This window comes from Sorex araneus, chromosome 2, assembly GCF_027595985.1.
Source record: "Sorex araneus isolate mSorAra2 chromosome 2, mSorAra2.pri, whole genome shotgun sequence".
In the NCBI taxonomy this organism is placed as follows: Eukaryota; Metazoa; Chordata; class Mammalia; order Eulipotyphla; family Soricidae; genus Sorex; species Sorex araneus.
Window position 1 is genome coordinate 238,638,205 of NC_073303.1, and position 18,125 is coordinate 238,656,329.

At 50.5% G+C, this 18,125-nt stretch overlaps 1 protein-coding gene across 1 annotated transcript in view; it reads right to left on the minus strand.

The window, feature by feature from the left end:
- Positions 1-1,299: 1,299 nt before the first annotated feature.
- Positions 1,300-18,125, minus strand: part of LOC101539896 (zinc finger protein 239-like) — a 36,878-nt gene continuing 20,052 nt past the window's right edge. Inside the window, exons 2-5 of the mRNA XM_055124679.1 lie at positions 4,162-4,235; positions 2,076-2,348; positions 1,578-1,991; positions 1,300-1,462 (exon numbers count right to left, since the gene is read on the minus strand). Coding sequence (XP_054980654.1) covers positions 1,300-1,462; positions 1,578-1,991; positions 2,076-2,348; positions 4,162-4,235 — 924 coding nt within the window. The remainder of the gene's footprint in view (positions 1,463-1,577; positions 1,992-2,075; positions 2,349-4,161; positions 4,236-18,125) is intronic.

Genomic DNA, 18,125 nt, shown 5'->3' on the forward strand with positions numbered 1-18,125 from the left:
ATGAATGGACATTTATTGTAGTAGAGTAACTAATGTCTCTTAAGAGTTCACACAATAGGGTAAGCAGATGCACAGGTCTAAGCAGCTAGGATTATTGTCCAATTGACCAGCCACCAATGTTTATCACAGTGACCAATTCTCATTTGACATGATGTACCTATGGTTGTGATTGAAGAAAAACGATTTTCGAAGCCCAGATCTGTGAAGAGATTCCACTCTGGCTGTTAAATCAACACCAATCCCTGCCACCCCTCTTTCTGCCTCCGGTGCCAGCCTTCCTCTTTCTCCGGATATTGTGGCAGAACATCGTACTGACCTCTCAGGGCTGCTTTTAGTTGGCTGAGCCACGGGCATCTTCACTGTGGTCAGTGCTAGCTTTGCCTCCATCAGTGTCACCAGAGCAGTAAGACAGTAGGCAGGGAGCCCAGCTTGCATGCAGCCAATCCGGGATGATTCTCAAAACCCTGAAAAGTCCCCAAGCACTGATGGAGTGATCCCTGACTTCAGGATCACAGGAGAAAACCCTGACACCAACCTGTATCCAGATTGGAAAAAAAAATCTCTGAAATACCTGATGCTTGTAAACTCTACCTGAAACAGTCGTGGAAATCATGCAGCAGCTAAAATAAAATAGAATTTAAGTGCTGAGCCATAGCAAAGACGAAGGAGCCGTCCATGGAGCAATTGACCCGGGTGGGGCCAGGGACATATCACAGGGACCTGCAAGGCACGCAGGATTCATCCCTGAGAGCAGAGCCAGGAATCTGCCTGGAGAAGCACCAGGTGTGGGCTCCAAAGAAATACAAACACAAAAAACAACGTCAGTCTAATATAATTCCACACTAGACTCTTTCTTGAGGCTCCACAAGTCATAAATGACTTCACAGCAGCCGAGATTACAGTTTCCGGGGGTTATCACAATAGCACAGCAGGTAGGGCACTACCTTCCAAGTGGCTGACCCAGGTTTTGATCCCAGCATCCCAAAGGATCCCCTGATAATCACCAGGACTAATTTGCTGGGAACAGAACTTCAAAGCCATTCCTGAGCATCATCAGTTGTAGTTCCAACATGATTTTAAAAAGAAATAGATTTACCCTGAGTTTGGGATATGGAGAGAAACTGAGGCACAGAGTTGTATCCCACATGCTATTGCAACATCAAGGGTTCTTTCCCCACAGGTTGGTAGAAAACAGGGGAGTATCCTGGCATAGGGCAGAAGATTCGTTCAGAGCTTCTCCCCAGTGTGGGAACGGCAGACATGTGTGTGCAGAGTTGCAGCCTGGCCAAAACCCTGCCCTCAGTGGTACACAAATGGTTGCTTCTCAAAATGCTTCCTGACGTGCCGGCAGAGGTGCTGGGGGTGGCTGAAGACTCTGCCACATTCCCCGCAGGTGAGGGGCAGGGTCCTCTGGTGAGTCTGCAGGTGGCCTCTGAAGTAGGAGCGGCAGCCGTAGGCCTTGCTGCACTCAGGACACTATAAAGAACTGTGGTTCGTGTGTGCCATCAGATGGAACAGGAGAGTGTCTGGGCTACGAAAATATTTCTCACAATGTGGGCACATATAGGGCCGCTCGCCTGTGGATACGCATGTGCTTGGTCCTTGAGCCGCTCTCCCGGAACGCCTTCCCGCACTCCGCCAGGCAGACATAAGGCCTCTCCCCAGTGTGGGTCCATCGGTGCTTATGCAACACTGTGCTAGTGCTGAAGTTTTTCCCACACTGCTCACAGTCATATGGCCTCTCCCTGGTGTGGGTCCGGCTGTGAATACGCAGGCCCGAGCAAGTACTGAAGCTTTTCCCACACTGCTCGCAGTCATAAGGCCTCTCCCCAGTGTGGGTCCGGCTGTGAATACGCAGGCCCGAGCAAGTACTGAAACTTTTCCCACACTGCTCGCAGTCATAAGGCCTCTCCCCACTGTGGGTCCGGCTGTGCTCACGCAGGTTTGAGCTAGTTCTGAAGCTTTTCCCACACTGCTTGCAGTCATATGGTCTCTCCCCAGTGTGGGTCTGAATGTGCCGAAGTAGACATGAGCGAGTACTGAATCTATTTTCACACTGCTTGCAGTCTTATGGCCTCTCCCCGGTGTGGGAAAGGCTATGATTATGCAGCTTCGAGCTATTGCTGAAGCTTTTCCCACACTGCTTGTACTCATACGGTCTCTCCCCGGTGTGGGTCCGAATATGCCGAAGTAGACATGAGCGAGTATTGAATCTATTTCCACACTGTTTGCAGTCATACGGCCTCTCCCCAGTGTGGGTCCGGCTGTGCGCATGCAGGTTTGAGCGAGTTCTGAAGCTTTTCCCACACTGCTCGCAGTCATACGGCCTCTCCCCGGTGTGGGTCCGGCTGTGATTACACAGGCCCGAGCGAGTACTGAAGCTTTTCCCACACTGCTCGCCGTCATACGGCCTCTCCCTGGTGTGGGTCCGGCTGTGACTATATAACGCTGAGCAAGTCTTGAAGCTTCTCCCACATTGCTCGCAGACATAAGATCTCTACCCAGTGTGGGTCCTTCTATGCCTACACAACGCTGAGCAAGTCTTGAAGGTATTCCCACACTGCTTGCAGTCATATGGTCTCTCCCCGGTGTTGGTACGTCGGTGCTTAAGGAACACTGAGCAAGTCCTGAAGCTTTTCCCACACTGCTCGCAGTCATATGGCCTCTCCCCGGTGTGGGTCCGGTTGTGCTTATGCAAATTCGAGCTAGTGCTGAAGCTTTTCCCACACTGCTTTCACTCATACGGTCTCTGCCTGGTGTGGGTCCGAATGTGCCGAAGTAGACATGAGCGAGTCCTGAAACTATTCCCTCACTGCTTGCAGTCATACGGCCTCTCCCCAGTGTGGGTCTGTTTGTGCTCATGCAGCTGCGAACGAGTCCTGAAGCTCTTCCCACACGGCTCACAGGTGAAATGACTGACCCCAGAGTGCACTTTAGTATGGGCGCACAGCATACAGGGATACTGGAACCTCTGTGGGCACTCAGGGCACGTAAAGGACCTCTTGAAGTCAACATAGTTCTTGGCATGACCCTGCAGGTATGTGGGGTAGCAGGATCCCTTCCCACAGAGCTCACACACATAAGGCATCTCATCTTGGCTCTCCCTGATGTGACACTTCAACAGTTTGGTGACATTGAAGGTCTCCACACACACTTTGCATTCTTGGGATGTTGGTCTCCAGGTGCCAGCACCCAACAGAGGGCATTGCCTGAGGGCCTGTGAGGTAGGAGAGGGGGTCTCCTCAGTGGCTGGGCAGAAGATGCCCTCCTGAACGAGGTCACGTGGAAGAGAGCTGTGGGGAAGTGTTGGGCGTTGCTGGGGGGAAGAACATTCTGCAGAAGAAGTAGCAGGAATTTGGTGTGCACTGAGGCTTCGAATTCGCCTCGAGGTTCCTCTGATTCAGGGCCACACTGGGTAGAGCGGGGTGTCAGGGCCACCGCCTGCACCTCTTGCTCTTGTTGTGATCCTAATGTTGCTGGTTCCTCTGGCTTGTGCAGGAGCTTCATGATCATAACCGAGACTGTTTGGGAAGACGTATCTGCCAATAATGAGACACAATGAGTAGAAAAGCAAGATCATCCCGACAGCTGAGGCCACAGGACACTGAGAGAGTGGGAACCAAACATCATGCTGCCCTGGACCCATCCCCTGCACACCATCAGGTTCCCCGAGCCCCCTCAGGAATGAATCCTGAGTGTAGGACCAGGAGTCTGGCCTAGGAAATGCTCACAACACAAAATAATAAATGAATATCAACAATCAATCACCAGCCTTGATCATGTTTTGTTTTGGTTTTTTGGTTTGGGGTTTATTTTTTTCTTCCTATCTTGGGGCCACACTCTGCAGTGCTCAGGGTCTACTCCTCGCTGTGGACCCAGGGATCACTCAGAAGCAAGAACTCGGAAGCCAAAAACCATGTTGGAGATTAGACCCTGAATCAGAGAAAAGGCAGTAGCCTGATTCCATCTCCCTGCCCGGGAATGCCCCTCGCCTGGGCTAGGGTGCAGGCACCTCCTTCCCTGCAGCCCTGTTCCATGGCCCCATCGAGAATGTGGGCAGCGGACTCTGTGCCCTGAGCTGTGGGAAAGGGTTGTGCCTGAGCCTCACCCACGAAGGCCAGGTGCCTGCAGGCCTCCAGCATCACGTCTCTGTACAGGCACCTCTGGGCAGGATTCAGCAAAGACCACTCGGCCTGGGTGAAGATCACAGCCACGTCCTCAAAGGATACTAGCTCCTGAAAGACACACGGATGCCAATCAGCCAGGTCCCACTGCATCTCGGGGGGGGGGGGGGGGGCGCGGGACTCAGGTTGGTGACATTAGGATCCTGGGTTTTACTTTAATCTACTTCATTTATTTATTTTTCAATTGACTTTTGGTATCTGGGTCACACCCAGCGACGCACAGGGATTACTCCTGGCTCATACACTCAGGAATCACTCCTGGTGGTGCTCAGGGGAGCATATAGGATGCTGGGAATCAAACCCGGGTCAACCGAGTGCAAGGCAAACGCCCGACCCACTGTGCTATTGCTCCAGCCTCTACTTTAATCTACTTTAAACAATCAGGGATCCCACGGGGAACACCAGGATGTGTGCAGAATGCAGAGCTCAGTAGCAAGTGCTTCGAGGCACGAACCATGACAGCACACGGCCAAGACACGTATGGAATCTCTGAGGGGTCTTTCAAAAAGAGTGACAAAGGGACGGGGCTGCAGCACAAGCACAGGAAGGACAACGTTTGCCTTGCACATGGTGGACGTATATTTGATCTCCGGCATACTTAACGGTCCTTGAGCACTACTAGGAGTGATCCTTGAATGCAGAGCAAGGAGTAAGTCCTGAGCATCTCTGCATGTGACCCCAAAAGCAAAAGCGGGAGTGACAAAGGGAATCTTTGTTCAAAGAATGTGGAAACTGACAGCGGCCTGGTAACTAGCCCTTTCCATTCACCCCCAAGAATTGGTGGGTGACCTAACTGCATCATGTGGGGAAACCCACTTCACATTCCCAAGACCTAGACCAAGATTCCTGTTATAAAGTGATGCCTAAGAGACGCTTCTGTGGTCAGAGAGATAGTACAATGTGTAGGGTGTTCACCTTGCATGCTGCTGACCCGGGTCCAATTCCCAGTATCCCTTATGTTCGCCACGAGCACTGCCAGGAGGAATTCCTGAATGCAAGGCCAGTAGTAACCCCTGTGCATCACAAGGTGTGACACAAAAAGCAAATAAATAAATAACAAGTTAACAAAAAAGGAAGATTCTGCTCAACTCCTCAGACCCCAGAGACTCGCTGCTCAGACAGATAATTCTGGGCAACCTGCAGGATTCCCTAAAGGCCTGGAGAGATCCTGCTGTCTGTCAATGTAGCTTCAAGGGGCCTAACAAAGGCCTCCAGGAAGACTTGCTTATGGGGCAGGAGCAATGGCAGAGTGGGAAGGGCACTGGCATTGCATGCTCCAACCAGGTTCTATCTCTAACATCCCATTAGGTCCCCCAGGACCCCCAGCTGAGATCCTTGAGCTCAGAGTCAGGAGTCATTCTGATGTAGGTGGGCAGGCAGATAGGGAAGGCCCCTCCCCAGGTGATGACAGTAAATTTCCTGGGAAGTAATAGCTTCCAAGTTGCAAAGGCCAACCTTGTAGAGAAATAGGAACTAAGGCTTGATAAGACCCTCACCTATCTATAGCAATAGACCCAGAGAATGTCTGAAAGACACAAAAGGCCAGAAAAGGAATTCCAAAGAAGACCACCACAACAACCATCTCCTTGGCATCTTCTTAGCAATGGACTTTTGTCTAGGCTGAAGCCCCACCTGGGGACAGTTTGGAAAATCTCCATAGAGTCCACCTTGTACAAAGGAAGGGAGCTCATAGGATGCCTGAGTCCAAAAGCTGCGTGTCCTCACCTGGCCAAGCACACTCGGTGCCTGAGCACATGTGTCCCCAGCATCTCCCATCTTGAGATGTGGATTTTCATGCTTTCCAGTCTAATGCTGGGATGTGTGTAGGGGCTCTCTCTGGCTTTGGAGAAGCCCAGTTCTCTCTTGTGCGCTGTTTCTCTCCGCTCTCTCTGACTCTCTCTTCCTCCTCGCATTAGAAACCTCCAAATAAAAACTGTAATTTCACTGAACTACTACTCCTGAAATTCCTTTCTGCAACATGAGACAGGAATCCAAAATCCCTGGGTCCCGGATTGCAAAGGTGCATGGGGGAGATAGTGACCGTCTTTCTCCTCCCCACTTCACATAAGTCTCTTGTGTGGACCAAAGCAATCCCTAAAGACTTCTTTAGCTAAATTTATATAACCACAAAGCACTAATGATTCGACCTTTCTGTCTGAATCATGAAAGTCCCCACAACAACCCTCAAGGCAGGGCAGGAACAGCTTCTGGGTAAGACCTCTGGACTTAACCTTGAGAACAGACTCCACCTACTTTCCTCAGGCTTGTCCTCTCTTGCCTCTTTCTCCTCATCTGCCTGCCATCACACCTTAGCAGCAGAATTCAAGGGGTTCATTGGGGGTTCACCACAGAGGTGAAACCACCCATAGGCTGACTGGCATGGAAATCTCAGCCACTAACCAGTATAAAAGCTGGGAAAAGAGAGGAAGGACAGATAGGACAGTGGAGAGGCACTTACGTTGCATGAGGCCAAACCAAGTTCCATATCTGCTATCCATTATAGTCACTAGGACCCGCCAGAGGTGATCCCTGATCACAGAGCCTGGAGTCAGCCCTGATCACCCACCATGTGAGGCCCAAATGACACAATTATCATCATCATTATCATCATAATCATAAAAAAGAAATAAGCCCAAACTCACCATCTTACTTCAGCAGGTCGTAAGTCAGGGGACAGTGGATCTGGGCATATGAAGAAGCGACGTGGGGAAGCTTCCAGACTTGCTGCAAGACAAATAACGAGTATGTTAGTACCACGGAGGGTTCACTCCAGAGTGGGTGGGTTCTTCAGACTGATCTGCAGACAAAATTCAGATGCTTAAAAGTTCATCAGTTTTGGGCTGGAGTGATAGCATAGAGGATAGGGTGTTTGCATTGCACGCATCCAACCCAGGTTCGATTCCCAGCAGCCCATATAATCCCCCCACACCGCCAGGAATAATTCCTGAGATCTTAGTACCAGGAGTAACACCTATGCATCATCAGGTATAACCCTACAAGGAAAAAAAATGAGGAAAAAAAAAAAAACTTCATGAGGCCTGAGCCAGAGTAGAGGGAGGAGGGTGTGGCCACCACTTTGATTACCACATCCTATAGGTCACCTGAGTACCACCAGGAGTAATTCCTGAGTACAGAGCCAGGAGTAACCTTTGAGCATTGACAAGTATGGCCGAAGCGAAAGGAAACAATCCAGAAAAAGTTGTTCACTCTTAAGTACCCTGAAACAGGTTAATGGAATTGTCTTGCAGACAAATGGGGAGGGTTTGAATCCCATCACCCCACTGGGTTCCCATAGCCCTGCCAGAAGTGATCCTGGACTACAGAGTCAGAAAGGTTTGAGCATTGCTGGTGTGACCCTTCCCCCAACCCCCAAAAGTAGAAAAGTTCATTAAGGTGCCGAGCAACATCACAGTGGGTAGGGCGTTCCCTTTGTGTGCAGCTAACCCAGGTTCAATCCCCTGCATCCCAGAGGTCCCCCTAGCACCACAAGGAGTAATTTCTGAGTAATGCCTAAGCATCGATGGGTGTGAGCCCCCCACCACCCAGAAAGTAACTTCATTAAACTATTTACTTGTTGGGATCAGAAGCCTCGGGTATGATGTCACTCTGGGGCCTCTACAGCAGCGGTTATTTCCCGCCCCCACCGCGATTCCCTACCTCTGATTGGATGACGGTGAGAGCGGGTGAGATGGAAAGGGCCAATCAGATGCATTTTAGATTACCTGCCACCCCACCTTTCAGCTTTCACAAGCTCACATCCTTCCAAGTCCTTTCAGATATCAAGTAGGAAAAGGCATTAGGAGTAATGCTTAAGGTCCAGGAAAACATCCAAACAGGCTGTCCTAGATGCTGCTGAGATCCCACACCACAGCCAGGGGGCCTTTCCCTTTGTTGGACACAGAGCAGGGCAGGAGCAACTCCATCGTGCCTGGTTCCTTTTTCACCTTTTGTTTTACTTAAACCTTTTTGTTTTTGGGGGTTGGAGCAATAGAACAGTGGGTAGGGCATTTTCCTTGAACTCAGCCGACCTGGGTTTGATTCCCAGCATCCCATATGGTCCCCCGAGCACCATCAGAAGTGATTCCTGAGTGCATGAGCCAGGAGTAACCCCTGTGCATCTCTGCGTCTGACCCAAAAAGCAATCAATCAATCAATCAATCAATCAATAAAAACCTTAAAAAAAAAACCTTTTTGTTTTTCTTAAAACCCCTGCTTCACCCCCCACCCCCTCCTCACACACACACATCTGCAAGAGAAGTAGACCAAATGACTTGCAAACTCTCTTTGGCAAAGAGTTTATAGCCGCTATTCAATGTCTATAGAAGCCACCAAGACAAAAGCAGGGTGGGTACCTGCCAGAATATTCTGAAATCGTGTCTAGATCACCTATCTGTAACTCCTTGTTTGTACTATTTGAAAGTAGGTTTTCTTCTGAATTATGAAACTTGCATTTTCATTTATGTTTTCGAAAAAATTCATCAGTGTAGGCTATGATAGAAGCACTGACTAAACTATGTTAAATATGTGACTTTTCCCTTTTTCAGGGTCTTGCTCGGGCCTGTGTGCCTAGAATCTTGACCTCAGCTACCCGGCTTAATAAACTCTGCTTATGTGTTACATTACCCGCTGAACTTTTTGTGTGGGTTCGGAGTGTTAGGGCACGGTTCTGGATCTCCGACCGCCAACAAAAAAAACGCAGGAATGCAATCAGCAAGCAGGTGTGAGGATTTGGCCCAGAACAGACCGTAGGAATTAGTTTAGCTTTCTCAGTGTGAAGGACTGGCCCAGGACAGACCACAGGACTCTTTTTACAGGAGCCCACCTTGCAGAATAACTTGTTTTTCTGACCCTCAGTAAGGAATTCGGATACAGGTGCCCTGGGTCACAAGAAGGGTGGTGGTCAGACCAAATAACCAGATGCCTCTCATAAGACCATGTCACTAGACCCATGACTGCCCCCAGAGCCGGGACATTCCTGAATATTGGCGCGAATGCTGATCTCTTATACCATAGGCTATGGGGTGATGTCTTTTTAAATGGATTGATTAAGAAAGTATGTATTATTACAAATCTATTGGCTATGAAAGTTGCGGGCTCTCCTGCAAGGCCGGGGAAGGCCTATATAAGATCTCCTTTGGAGAAGCTTGGGGCCTTGCCTCGCACCCGGGACCTGCCAGCTTAATAAACTACCTGCTTGCTAATTGCATTCCTGGGTGGTCCTTTTCTGCGGTCAGAGATCCAGAACCGTGCCCTAACAGTGAAGAATCAGTTTCCTCACACATTGTTCTGGTATGGGAACTGGGTCAAGTGGGAACCTAAGACACTTCTCAGAATTCTCTGGGGGTTGGGGGCTGGAGCGAAAGCACAGCGGTTAGGGCGTTTGCCTTGCACACAGCCGACCCGGGTTCAATTCCCAGCATCCCATATGGTCCCCTGAGCACCGCCAGGAGTAGTTCCTGAGTGCAAAGCCAGGAGTAACCTCTGTGTATCGCCAGGTCTGACACAAAAAGCAAAAAAAAAAAAAAAAGAATTCTCTGGGGGAGAGGTGGTCACACTAGCCAGTGCTCAGGGTTTACTTCTAGCTCTGCTCTTAGGAATCACTCTAGGACCAAGGGACTAGATGGGATTCCACACATCAAACCCAGGTTCACTGCCTTCAGGGCAAGCACCCCCTCTCCCCCAAGTCACTATTACTCCAGCCCTAAATTTTAAATAACTGGGAGCAAAGTGTTGCTTGCAGAAAATACGGTAGCACACTCCTCTTCACCATAAACTGTTCTGTGAACGTTCGTGTAGTCAAAGGTGCTGAGACAAGGAACGCGGAAGAAATGTATGTCATGGTGGGTCCAGGTTCTCTCTGACTCTGTGGCAAAGGAAGAGAGCTCAGAAATCTCCTTTTATTGATCATGGTACCTCAAAATGGAGCAATACAGTGATATCATCAATGGCATCTAGAGAAGTTACAGAAAGAACATTGAGGCAGCAAAACATGCCTTGTTTCCTTGCATCTGCAGGCCAGTAATTTTGGCCTCTGGAAAGATACAAAACAAAAACATTTCTTGGGGGATAAGCACTTGGATTTATATCTCAAATACAAGGCTGGGCAGGCACCTGAAATCTACATCTCAAACACTGGGCTGGGCCAGAGCCAGCAATCTACAAAGTCAAGGATTAGGCCTAGGTGATCAGGTCAAAGATCAGACAGGAGATCTGCATGTCAAAGACCAGCCAGGCTTCTCTGAGAAAAGGAAAACTGCCCCTTTCAATATACTGAGATTATTTTCTGAAGGCAGCTTGAAGGGGGAAATATTCAGCTTCATCCAACCAGTCAGGACACAGGAGAAATCTCGCCCATATTTGTGGGTCCCTATGTTCCTGTCCGTAGTATGGTACAGTCTACATGGGCTCTCCCTGATAACTCAGTCCAGCCCCAACATCTCCCCCTTTTCGTTTAGGTCAGACTTTAACCATCATTGTATTGTGAGAGGCAGATTCCTCAGTATGACCATAGAAAATGGGCGGGGGATCTGAGAAGTGGCTGAACTGGTCCCTTCTCACTCTGGCCATAAGGTGTGTAGGAGACAGTTCAGGCCAGGAAGGATATATGATTTAACTGAGCTAATTGTTTAACAGTACCACATGGTGGGAAGCAGCCTTGGCCATGAAGGATTTATGACTGAGTTAGTAGAATAAAGGAACTAACTGGTGTTTTTACACAGACACGGAGCTGGAAAGTCAGGAGTAGATGCATCCTGTCTTGTATCCTGTGTCTAACTGGTAAGTGTTTAACTGATAAGATGCTTTTTTAATTTTTTTGCTTTTTGGGTCACACCCGCTGATGCACAGGGGTTACTCCTGGCTCTGCACTCAGGAATTACTCCTGGCGGTGCTCAGGGTTCCATATGGGATGCTGGGAGTCGAACTTGGGTCGCAGAGAGAAGGTAAACGCCCTACCCTCTGTGCCATTGCTCCAGCCCCCATGCTTTCTTGATCTATGGGAATGCTTTGTTTTCTGGATGTATAGAATTGGGAATGTCATATTGATATATTGTTCCTGTATGCTTTTGTTCATTATGAGATATTTTAGGTTACTTCTGTTTTTGCCTATGTGCTTTTATTCATTATGAATTGTTTGAAGTTATCTCTGCTTTTGGAATTGTTTAACTTTGTTTTACTCCTGAGGCCTGTGTGCCCAGGATGGCCTTATAAACCCTCTGCTATAAGCCCTCGGGGTCGAACTCTGGCCTCCTGCTTCGGCAGGACAGCTCGGCCCCAGCTAGCTGGAATAATAAAGTCTCGGTGTGTGTTTTGCAATCCCGCTGGACTCTGTGTCTCTCTGAATACTGAGGGGTGGTCTCGTCCTAACAAGAGCTATATCTGCCACGGCCATTTTTGGGGTCGCTGTGATGATCCCCATGATAGCAGAGGTAAGCAGCCCAAGGAATCTCTTGATCCATCAAAGAAGATAGCTGATTGGTTTGACAAAGTGCTCCAGTCGTTGGATTCTTCTCCCATGGTCGATGAAAAGTCTCCAGCATTTCACACTACTCAGGCTCTGAAAAATAAAAACTTCTTCCCTCGAGGAGTCTCATAGATGGATTAATACAAGAATAGATGGAATACTGTCTAGAGGAAATCATTCCTTCTCGGTCTTGATCTGGATCTGGATCTGGCACTGGAACTCCCTATTAATTGTCTAGTCCTCTTTCTTCCTTTTATAATTATTTGAGATATTTTATACACATAAGTGGTCAATTTTTTTTGTATGCTTATTACGTAAAAAACTCCATTCCACAATATTATTTCCTTGTACTAGGATCCCAGGGGGAGAATGTGAAGTATGCAACACTATCAGCTTATAATTTTCTTTTTTTATTTGTTGGGCCGCAGCGATGTCCAGCAGGGATACGCTGGCTTTGTACTCCTCTATCGAGGTTTGATCCCAGGCACCCCATAGTGTCCCCTGAGCCCCGCCAGGAGTCATCCCTGAGCCCCACCAGGTGTGCAGAAACAAACACAAAGTGCAAACAGAAGGAAGAGCCAGGGCTGGCCGACCTGACCCTGGCGGCCCGCTGGCCCCTGACTCCTGCCTGGGCACCAGCAGTTCTCCTGCGTGGACGCAGACAGCGCCTAGTGAGCACCGTGCGGGTGACCTTCCTGTCCCTGCTGAGTGCCGGCCGCCGGCTCCAGGCAGAACTTCTCCTGCCAGTGCCAGAACTCGGCCACCAGGCTGGACGCAGTGCGGGGTGCCAGGGCCTCGGGCTTCGCTTCCAGGGGGCCTTACGCCAGGCGCTGGGCCTCATCCAGATGGCAGCGGCCGGGCTTCGGGACCCCCAGAACGACTGCCAGGTCCGCAGAGCAGGCGGCGGGAGGGCGCAGTGGGGTCCTCGCATCCATGCACTGTACCCCTGACCCGCTCTGCCCGCAACCCCTCGGTTCCGGTAGGGTCAGGCCGAGACCCTGCTGGAATTCAGCGCTGCCAGGGACGCATCCTGCCGCTGCTCGACTAAGTGGCAGCAGAGTTCGGACAGCCTGAGCCTGACCTTTCTGGAATTCAGCACCACCAGGGAAGCGTCCTGCAGCTGCTCCACAAGGCAGCTGCGGGCTTCAGGCAGGACAGCCCAACCAGAAGTTCGCTTCCAGCTGGAGCCCCTCTGCTTTGGTAGGAATCTCCTTCCTTCTTCAGCCCCTAGGGGGACCCCAAACCTCTCTCCTCCTCTCTTGTGGGGCACAGCGGAGGTTTAGCTAGAAATTTAGCATCTTTGTTCCCCATACAAAGGACTTTCAGCTTGCAGATGGTACAGGCCACCCTTAACCTACCTCCCGCCCTGTCCCCCCAAAACTCTGCTGCTTCTGGATCTCCTTGTTGACTACTAGATTCCCTCCTGTTCGACAGAGACTGCTCGTTGACATTTTGGGGGAGCTGAACAGATGGGGCGGTCCACGAGTGAAGGACCAAAGTCGAACCCCAGAGGAAACTGGGTCCCCTGGCAGACCTGTGTGCCCTCAACTACCTCAGCTCAACTCTAGACACTACCACACCTCTGTCTCCGCCCCGCGCACCCCTCTGAATCACCTGGCCACATCAGGAGGTGTGCATCAGGTGGGGTAGAGTGGAGGTTCAAGTGTTACTCCGGATCCCAGTGGTGCTGCCTTCATTCCTAAGGGATCCGTGTGCCAGAGAAAGTCACCTCTGGTGGATTCAACTCGCTTATACCCTTGAAAGGCTGGAGGGATGAGAGAGTCCAGCAACATCCGGCCCTGCCCGCGCCTTGCTGGACCTCGGATCAAGAATAAACTAGTGAACTGTGTCCGGGTGTCCGTGCTGCCTGGGGCTCACCCCACTCAAATTCAGCATGGAGAGACAGCCAGTGAGCAGTGCTCCAGACCCAACTGCCTGAGAATGAACAGGGGGACAAGGAAATTCTAAATATGTCACTTCTACCTAGGATTTTTTTTCCTTTTGGTCACATCCAGTGATGATCAAGGGTTACTCCAGACTCGGCACTCAGGAAGGACTTCTGCTGTTGCTTGGGGGACCCTATGGGTTGGCATGGGTTGAACCTGGGTCAGCTGCAAGCAAGGCAAACGCCCTACTCACTGTACTTTAGTTCTGGCACCGAGGATTTTTTGGGGGGGACTTCCGTGTGGGACAACAGGGTTGTGGGGAGCACTAAGTACCTGGGATTGAACCTGGTAAGCCATGAGCAGGGCAAGATTATTTTGTTGTTCTCTTTGCTTTGAACAAGAAGAGTTCTGAACCCGCTTTGCTCTGTTTGACTCAGCCCTTTGGAAAGAATTCCTGTTATAGTCAACCCTACACACCACCACCTCACGTTCTGAGGGCGCCCCAACGCTCCTCTACAAGGAAGAGGAGGCATGAATATAGCAAGATACAGATCAGAACACCCCAAGTTGGTGAGCATTGCTGGTTGTGCCCCGGAGAGAACAAATAAACAATTTTGTTTCAAGACTGAATGCCCTGAGCAAACATTGCTCAGGGAACCATAGGGGATGCTGGGAATCGAACCCAGGTCAGCCACATGCAAGGCAGACGCCCTACCCACTTTGCTATCACTACAGCCCCAAAATTCAATATTTTTTCAGAAACCTCAGGGAGCGGGGATGGGAGTTCAGTGGTTAGAGAACCTACCCTATGCATGGTTGAACCCAGTTTAATCTCTGGCATCCCATAAAGGTCCCCCATCGCACCACAATTGATCACGGAGCATCTAGCCAGGAGTTAGCCATGAAAACAGTAGGTGTGTAAACCGCCTCAAAAAAAAGTAAGAAACCCTAGCACTCAATGACTTGGGTCAGTCTGCTCACCCTAATCAGAGGATCTGGGCTCAGGTTTACCCAGGTCTCCTAACCCCACAAAACTATATGGAACTCAATGTGGCCATTATTTCACTGCAACCAACCTGAATTAGTCAACATCCAGGAAAAACTGTAAAGGATTTATCACAGTTCCGAGGGCTCCATAGAATACTGGACACACAGCAAGTTCTTTGGTGGAAACTCACACAGAACCTGGCGGCTGTGTGCCAGGCCAGAATGCTCTGCACTGTTCTGTCTTTCGATGTAGAAACTCCTACCACAATTGCCAAGAGAGCAAGTGGTCCCCATGGCACAGCGAACCACTCCATTTCTCATACATGGAACCTTCACTTCGTTCAACAACAGAGCAAAATGAAGGGTCTCTCTGGCTCTGGAGAGAGGGAGATTCGTTTCTCACATTGATAGGGTAGGGCGAATAAACCAAAATGCTTCCCCTGGGAAATGAAAAAACTGACATTCATTATGAATGGACATTTATTGTAGAGTTACTAACGTCTCTACATGTTCACACAATAGGGTAAGCAGATGCACAGGTCTAAGCAGCTAGGAGGATTATTGTCCAACTGACCAGACACCAATGTTCATCATAGTGACCAAAGCTCATCTGACATGATGTACATAGGTGATTGTACATAGGTGAGTGTGATTGAAGAAAAATTATCTTCTTTGAAGCCCAGATCTGTGAAGAGATTCCACTCTGGGTGTTGAATCAACACAAACTCGTGCCACCCGACTGTGCCTCTGGTGCCAGCATTTCTCTTTCTCCGGGTCCTGAGGCAGAACATCGTACAGTCCCCAAGCACTGATGGAGTGATCCCTGACTCTAGAACAGGAGGAAACACTGAGTACCAACCGGTGTCCAGATAAAAAAAAATCTTTGAAATACCTGATGCTTGTAAACTCTACCTGAAACAGTCGTGGAAATCATGCAGCAGCTAAAATAAAATAGAATTTCAGAGCTGAGCCATAGTAAAGACGAAGGTGCTGTCCATGCAGCAATTGACCCAGGTGGGACCTGGGACATATCATAGGGACCACCAAGGCACACAGGATTCATCCCTGAGAGCAGAGCCAGGAATCTGCCTGGAGCAGCAGCAGGTGTGGGCTCCAAAGAAATATAAACAGAAAAAACATAACATCACTCTACTATAGTTCCCCAGCAGACTCTCTCCTGAGGCTCCACAAGTCATAAATGACTTCACAGCAGTTGAGATTACAGTTTCCGGGGGGGCTATCACAATAGCACAGCAGGTAGGGCACTGGCCTTCTATGTGGATGTCTCAGGTTTCGATCCCAGGATCCCAAAGGATCCCCTGATAATCACCAGGACTAATTTGCTGGGAACAGAACTTCAAAGCCATTCCTGAGCATCATCAGTTGTAGTTCCAACATGATTTTAAAAAGAAATTTTAAAAAATTTACCCTGAGCTTTGGGGTATGGGGGGAAACTGAGGCACAGAGTTGTACCCCACATGCTATTCCAACATCAAAGTTTCTTTCCCCACAGGTTGGTAGAAAATAGGGGAGTATCCTGGCATAGGGCAGAAGATTTGTTCAGAGCTTCTCCCCAGTGTGGGAACGGCAGACATGTCTGTGCAGAGTTTCAGCCTGGCCAAAACCCTGCCCGCAGTGGCACACAAATGGTTGCTCCTCAAAATGCCTCCTGACGTGCTGGTGGAGGTGCTGGGGTGGGGGGCGTGGATGAGGACTCTGCCACACTCCCCGCAGCTGAGGAGCAGGGTTGACTGGTGAGTCTGCAGGTGGCCTCTGAAGTAGGATTGGCAGCCGTAGGCCTTGCTGCACTCAGGACACTATAAAGGACTGTGGTTTGAGTGAGCCACCAGATGGAATAGGAGGGTGTCTGGGCTTCGAAAATATTTCTCGCAATGTGGGCACGTGTAGGGCCGCTCGCCTATGGATACGCATGTGCTTGGTCCTTGAGCTGCTGTCCCGGAACGCCTTCCCGCACTCCGGGCAGACATAAGGCCTCTCCCCAGTGTGGGTCCATCTGTGCCTACGCACCGCTGAGCTAGTGCTGAAGTTTTTCCCACACTGCTCGCAGTCATACGGCCTCTCCCTGGTGTGGGTCCGGCTGTGCTCACGCAGGTTTGAGCTAGTTCTGAAGCTTTTCCCACACTGCTCGCAGTCATACGGCCTCTCCCCGGTGTGGGTCCGGCTGTGAATATGCAGGCCCGAACAAGTACTAAAGCTTTTCCCACACTGCTTGCAGGCATACGGCCTCTCCCCAGTGTGGGTCCGGCTGTGCTTAAGTAGGTCTGAGCGAGTCCCGAAGCTTTTCCCACACTGCTTGCAGTCATACGGCCTCTCCTCGGTGTGGGTCCGGCTGTGAATATGCAGGCCCGAGCGAGTCCCGAAGCTTTTCCCACACTGCTCGCAGGCATACAGCCTCTCCCCAGTGTGGGTCCGGCTGTGCTTAAGTAGGTCTGAGCGAGTCCCGAAGCTTTTCCCACAGTGCTCGCAGGCATATGGCCTCTCCCTGGTATGGGTCCGGCTGTGCCTAAGCAGGTTCGAGCGAGTCCCGAAGCTTTTCCCACACTGCTTGCAGGCATACGGCCTCTGCCCGGTGTGGATCCGGCTGTGCGTAAGTAGGTCCGATCGACTCCCGAAGCTTTTCCCACATTGCTCGCACTCATACGGTCTCTCCCTGGTGTGCGTTCGAATGTGCCGAAGTAGACATGAGCGAGTCCTGAAGCTATTCCCACACTGCTTGCAGTCATATGGCCTCTCCCCAGTGTGAGTCCGGCTGTGCTCACGCAGAACACAGCGAGTCCAGAAGCTCTTCCCACACTTTTCGCAGTCATACGTCCTCTCCCTAGTATTAGTCCGGCTGTGCTTAAGCAGCTGCGAGTGAGTCCTGAAGCTTTCCCCACACGGCTCACAGGTGAATGGTCTGATCCCAGAGTGCACTTTACCGTGGTCGAGCAGCATACAGGGATACTGGAACCTCTGTGTGCACTCAGGGCACTTAAAGGGCTTCTTGAGGTCAACATGGATTTTGGCATGAGCCTGCAGGTATGTGGGGTAGCAGGAGCCCTTCCCGCAGAGCTCACACATATAAGGCATCTCCTCATGGCGCTCCCTGTTGTGACGCGTCAGCAGGTTGGTGACACTGAAGGTCTCCCCACACACTTTGCGTTCTTGGGATGTTGGGCTCCAGGTGCCAGCACCCCACAGAGGGCATCGCCTGAGGTCACCCGAGTTCGGAGAGGGGGTCCCCTCATCGGGCGGGCAGCAGATGCCTTCCTGAACGAGGTCATGTGGAAGAGAGCTGTGGGGAAGTGTTGGGGGGTGCCGGGGGGAAGAACATTCTGAAGAAGAAGTAGCAGGATTTGGGGGTTCAGTGAGGCTTTGAGTTCGCCTCAAATTTCCTCTGGCTTGTGCAGGAGCTTCGTGATCATAACCGAGACTGTTTGGAAAGAGGTATCTGCCAATGATGAGACACAATGAGTAGAAAAGCAAGATCATCCTGACGGCTGAGGCCACAGGACAGTGGGAGAGCGGGAACCGTGCTTCATGCTGCCCCGAACCCATCCCCTGCACAACATCAGGTCCCCTGAGCGCCCCCAGGAATTATTCCTA